Source organism: Eurypyga helias, unplaced genomic scaffold (genome assembly GCF_000690775.1).
Source record: "Eurypyga helias isolate BGI_N326 unplaced genomic scaffold, ASM69077v1 scaffold15636, whole genome shotgun sequence".
In the NCBI taxonomy this organism is placed as follows: domain Eukaryota; kingdom Metazoa; phylum Chordata; class Aves; order Eurypygiformes; family Eurypygidae; genus Eurypyga; species Eurypyga helias.
Window position 1 is genome coordinate 20,515 of NW_010257405.1, and position 6,225 is coordinate 26,739.

A 6,225-nucleotide genomic window follows, 5' to 3' on the forward strand; every position below is an offset into this window, starting at 1 on the left:
TTATCTGAACATAAACATATAATGACACTGTCATTTACAATCCTTTAAATAAGTATCTAGAAGCAGCATTCATTCACTTTAGAAAAAAATTGTTTGAGACTGATGTGGGAGGCTTCCAAAACTATTCGTCCTAATATCCATACAGATATTCATCTGAGTGCAAGTCATGGAGGAAAAAAATGCCTGATGCTGTAATTTTACTCCTAACTAAAGTCCCAGTAAAATCAATGGGCTTCCTTGCAAGATTATAAAAGTTCACATCACAACCAGAACTTGCTCTTTCAGAAACCTGTCAAGAGAAGTGAAGAGTAGTCACCACATACTTTGCATGGTGTCAAGTGCGTACCTGCCATCTATGGCAAATTTAGAAAATAACAGAATAACTACATCCATAATAATTACATCAGACAACAGATTTTTTTTTCCCCTTGTGAAAATATTATCATAAAGAAGTTCCTTACCTCTCAGTGTTCAGAGTCTGATCGGCATACTCGCTTTTCAAACTATCTAATTCACTCTGTAGAAAAGCTATATTTGTCTGTGCTTCTAAAAGATCTTTCTTAAGTTTCTGATTCTCCTTAAAAAAGGAAGATATTAGATGTTAGCTGTCATAGTCAACTGCATAAAATGTTGACATATTATAACGGTAAAGTAAAAAATATCAAAATTAAATGAAAATGAAACACTAGAAAATCTGAGCATGAGGAGGAAAGAAAAAAGAAATAACTCTAAATCAAGAGAGAATTCAGTGCATGAGTGTGCAAGAACCACTGAGTTTTTATTTTTCCATTTCAGTTACACAGAAAGGGGACTATATAACCTCAAACCCTTTCTAAATGTTATACCCAGAATGTGTATGCATTTATACAGAACAGGTTTTTTTCCAAGTTAAAGATCCTCACATACTTATGAATAACTTTTAAAGTGTATTTCATAACTTACGGTAATAAATGTAAAAAAAAAAAAAAAAGATCCATTGCAGAGGCTAAAACTGAAGCTATACATTAATATGTTAATGATAACCATCTCTTACCACCAACATATCATGTATTCTTTTCTTCAGTTCAACCACATCTTCCCTGTGATTTACATTTTTGGACTGCTCCTCCAGCTAGAAGCATTAAAAAATGCACAATTAATGCATGTTATTGATCGTTCTGATTCAGAATACATAAAATGTAATCGAAATCATATTAAATAACCCCTAAAATGTTTCACAGTTACTAAACTTTTCCAACCCAGAGTTTTCCCAACTATGTGAATAGGCAGCATTACTCTAAAAATCACTGGCTTTCTATACAACTTTTTAGATCAATACTTAAAGAAAGGTTAATGAGCATTTTTCACTCTGTAGGTGTTGAATATGCATAACTAGTGACACAGAACCCATCTATTGAGAAGACATAAGCAGGTGTATCCTCACTAGCATACTACCTCATCTGTGTAATATTTGTACTACCAGCTCTCATGTATCTTGTGAGAAACTTCCATTTCTATCAGTGTTCCTCTAAGTGCAATTCAATGTGAAGAAATAAAAATATATCATCACTGATTGCTTTAATTCTGGTAAAACTTATAGCAAAAACTAACATCAAAATTAAACCCAAATCACAAAATAACCCAAATCAATATGCAATACGTCAGGTTTTCATTTACCGTATGCTTAGTTGTCAAAAGAACAGACCATGTTGGAGTTAAATTCAGACTAGCAATAACTAGTTCCAATAGTAATTTCAGTTTAAAATTTCAGCTTAAACACACCTCTCCATTAACATTTGAGAGAAATGCACTAGCTGCTAAAAGGCACCATATTTCTGTAAATTACTATATTTCGGTTGCCAGTTTCATCTAAATCTGTAAATTACAAATACTTAAAGGCAATATATTAGACTATTTCTAATGTATCAAATACAAGAATAGGTAACTGTGGTGTTAACAACTTGAAGGACCTAGAAAATTATTCAGTAAAATATTTTTTCCAGAAGTTAGCCCCTTTCCTAAGTATTTAAGTAAATTACACAGAATTAATACAGCAGTACAGAATGACAACACAACCTAATGAATTATTTGCAGTTGCCATTTACTAATACACATTAAATTAAAAAAAACCCTACAATTATGATTATCCCTCTTCTGGAAGGCAGTTCATAAGGTCCACATATTTTAAAACACTTTAAAAACTAGCCATTACTTCAATTCGCTTACCTTTTTAAGTTTTTTTATTGTCACCTGAAGATCCCCAACTTCAGTATCATACTGGCGCTTCAGCTCATTTAGTGCTTCTTCAGCTTTTTGCTTCTCCTGCAATATTTTTAATCTTATTAAAAGTTGAAAGCGGTTTCAAACATTTATTAGAAATTGCATTCATCAGTTCAGAAACCACACACTTTCACCTTAGTGTGTGTAATTTTGCCTTTCCATTACATCAACCTGCCCCTTCCTTAAGATCCACAGATTCCAGTTTTGTAATTGTACTTATAAAATATTCATAGAAATAAAATGGTAAGGTGGAAGAAAAGCTATGGGTCAATTCAACATTTGTTATTCATGTCATAATCTCCCGTGCTTAACATTCTCCATGTCTTAGGAAAAAAAAAAAAAAGAAGTGTTCAAATTTTATTGGTACATAAATGTAGGTGTGTATTGCATATATGGATGTATACATACACACCCGCACAAAATCTGGGCATTACACCCTTTTTTACAAACCAGCCTTCTGTGGCTCAGCATACAATGTGCTTCTACGGTTCCATCATCTATTTCTTCTTTATCTTCTGTTTTTAAGTATTTTGCTTGCAAGTGTTGGAATGTTACACACCCACATTCAGTAATAGGTATGCTGATGAACAGCATCCTTAGTTTCATGTGATATTTGGACTGAATATCAAAACCGGTACACTATTCTGAGTTTTAGTTTAATCAAAACAGATTAAAATTTCAAATTCTGAAAGGAAGTTACATCAAGCACAATGAGAAGAATGGTATGGTCCACGTGCTATAGACGAGTATGTGTGATCAGCTCACTCCAGTCACCCCCCCGGAGCTTCAGTGCAGTTTCACAAAACAAGAAACCAGAGCACAGCAGTAATACACGGTGCCAATGAGACCAGTTGAGTTTTCAGACAGAAAAGACAGGCATGGACTCTACTCAGATTTCAGTCTTTTCCTGCAGGTGATGCTGATATCTCTGTGTTAAAACGATAACCAAAGCAATCAGCTTAAGCTGGAGTCTCTTACTGTTGGCACCTACGTAGGACCCCAAAGCGCTGTTTGGTAACTATTTGCTTCCCTTCAAGAACAAAATACAGGATCGGCTCAACCTGCAGATACTATCATGCGGAGGCGGGTGTCACCGTGGCACCAGTGAGATCACTCTGACAAACAATAGCCTTGAGTTCAGGCATTAAGATTAATGGTTTAGCACAATCCCACAAAGTAAATATCTTACATTTACTCTCGGGGCGTTTTAGTAGGTGGCGTAGGTGGAGCTATGAGCTAAAGGGAACATTTCGGAGGGAAAATGAAAAGAGTGCAGTTAGAAGCCATCTTTCCTGTCTATAGCTAGGTGTAAACAGTGAAATCACGATTCATGCAACTCAGTGACAGTTGAGGACTTTTCAGAATACAAATCACAGACTAGATGTCGATGACACACAGAAAACATGTTTTTACAGAATGCTACTACGTAATTCTGAATGTTCTCAGGGTGGGCGAACACACACATCCCAGTCACCGTCTTAAAAGAAAAAGAGCCTTCAGGGCTTCTTTCAGTGATTTGCTACTTTTCGCAGACCAGAAATTTTCCAGAACAAAAGTATTTATTTTCTAAACATAAATGCTTAGTGTCTCTCTGGAAATGGAAAGTTTTTTCTTTACTGAGAGTTGCATTATCATTACCTAAACTTAGTAGTGGGTCGGGGGGGAGGTTTTTTGGGGTTTTTTTGCTGGGATGATATCTTCAACATTTTTACGTAATTATATTTTGTTTCTAGGAAAACAATTGAAACTGGTTTGGTAGGGGTGTTTCCTCTGGTATAGAAAAAGATGCCATTTGAAATAAATCTATCAGAATACCGTTTACCTTCACAGGCCAATTATTGGGAACTATTTAAAATCTGCAAGTTGGCAGGCTGCACCTTGTTGCTTCTGAATCTGCAAATGCTTTGGTGAAAGAACCCATACAAAATATATAGATGTTAGTACACTGTCTGTTCTGCAAAGCAATAATTATGCCCATGATATACGTTGTAATTAATGCATTTCTTACATCCACATTAGAACACTTTCACAAACTGTTATTCTTATACATCTTAGAAAGTCATGTTTGTCTTACATGAATTTAGTAAGAGTTCAACATGAAGCAGACAGCACGGGTAGGTGGTTTTACCATAATGCTTCCTGCTCAGAATTACACAGCCACATGTGGCTCTTCTATATCTTTCAACGGATAAGGGGAAGAAGATTCTATAACTTTTCCATCAAGACTGCAAGCCAGTTGAAAGAACAACTAGAACTTGAGCACACTGAAACAGAATTTTCCATCAACTGTGGGAGGTCCAGGCCCTCACATGCTGTCTTCACAATTACCCTCTCTATGTCTGTAACTCTCTAAAATACAGTTGCAGGATGAACATGGAGGAAAGACATACCACTGCCCCAAGCAGGTGTACAAATTAGGAACAAATGACCTAAGCATTAATTTCTACATAAATACATCTACTAGGAGAACTAGATTCCATTCTTTTATGGTGAACCGTTCACTTTCTGCAATCTGTCTCCAATATAGTCACAGAAATAAATTCCTCTAGGCCAGCATATTCTCACAAAAGAGAAAGACTTTTTTTTTTTTTCCTTGTTTTATTACAACTCAGCAGCCATTCCTCTTTGGAAGAGCATTAAGAGAATACATTTTTGAGCTCATGGATAACTGCTTTTCACCCAGGCCCTGTTTCCAGCAGCTTTGAGTCAGCCCATCAGAATCAGAACCACACCTGGCCATCAATCCAGCTAAAGATGACTCAGAGAGCTCAGTAATTATGAAATTCTGTAAATATACAATACTTACTTCCTTTTTAACCTTATGCTCTGCAGCCTGTATCCGTTGTTCCATCTCTTCCTCCAGCTCACTGAGCTGAACTGCTGCTTTATCCTGAGCTCTAAAATTTAAAAGTAAATACTCTCTTAGAAACTGCCCCCTGGCTTGATAGAAACCTTGGTGTGAAACACATCTGCTGAAACAATTAGACAGGCAGACATGGAAATAGTTTAACATTGCCCAGACCTTGAAACTGGTATGGCTGGGAAGAAAAATCACAAATTAATTTCAATATACAGGCAAATTTGATTTTAAATAATAGCTGACAGCTCATGATTAGTATGAAATACATCATATCAGCATTCTGCAAATTAAGTTACAGAGACAAAAGTCCCCTCTGGTTATCCTATGAAGACTTCAAAGGATGACTACAGCAACTTGCATCACCCACACATAGAAGATCTCTGTCCAGAGCTAACCTGTTTGTTTTTGGCAGTAATGATGTGAGATTGAAAATGCCAATTATTTGGAGTAAGTAAACACACCCCTTGAAGCTGAAGAAGCAGGTAAAATAAAAGTATAATGGGCATGTGTGCTAAAAATCAAAATTACAATCAAAAAAGAAGAGTCAAAATGTTTTAAGACATTGAACATAAAAATAGAGCCTGCCGAATTTTGGCCCAAGACTCATCCAAAATATGAACAGGCAATCATGTGCAAGATGCTGTATGTGCTTATGCACATATACGTGTGCCTATAAACTAACCTTTGAGCTCAGTTTATGGAAATACTCCAAATGACACATTTTGGCATTAACTCCCAGTAGTTTAACCCAACGAAGTGTGACAGAGAAAAAAGTAACTGTGTAACTCAACTAGAAACAGAACTGATCATACCTTTTTACTGCAATGGCCAAAGTTTCCATCTCCGTGCTTTGAAGTTTGATCTCTCGGATGAAGTTCTTAATGACATGTTCATACGGCTGGATCAGTCTCGGTTCCGCTATGTGTATGTTCTGATACAGAACACTGACCTGCTCTTGTCTGAAAAAGAGTGATACAATTTTAACGCACTTACTTGGAACAATGTTCTGTAACAGGTTTGAAAAATGTATCAGAAATGAAGATATTCCCCTTTTTGCATATTTCTAAAACTTAGCAATTTTGATACAGATTTTGAACATTCAGCAT

General features: G+C 35.9%; 1 protein-coding gene across 1 annotated transcript in view; it reads right to left on the minus strand.

The window, feature by feature from the left end:
• The window catches only part of RASEF (RAS and EF-hand domain containing), a 19,844-nt gene extending 13,884 nt beyond the window's left edge, over positions 1-5,960 (minus strand). Inside the window, exons 1-5 of the mRNA XM_010154007.1 lie at positions 5,932-5,960; positions 5,066-5,156; positions 2,206-2,301; positions 1,034-1,111; positions 462-577 (exon numbers count right to left, since the gene is read on the minus strand). Of these exons, the coding sequence (XP_010152309.1) occupies positions 462-577; positions 1,034-1,111; positions 2,206-2,301; positions 5,066-5,156; positions 5,932-5,960 (410 nt within the window). The remainder of the gene's footprint in view (positions 1-461; positions 578-1,033; positions 1,112-2,205; positions 2,302-5,065; positions 5,157-5,931) is intronic.
• Positions 5,961-6,225: the final 265 nt, after the last annotated feature.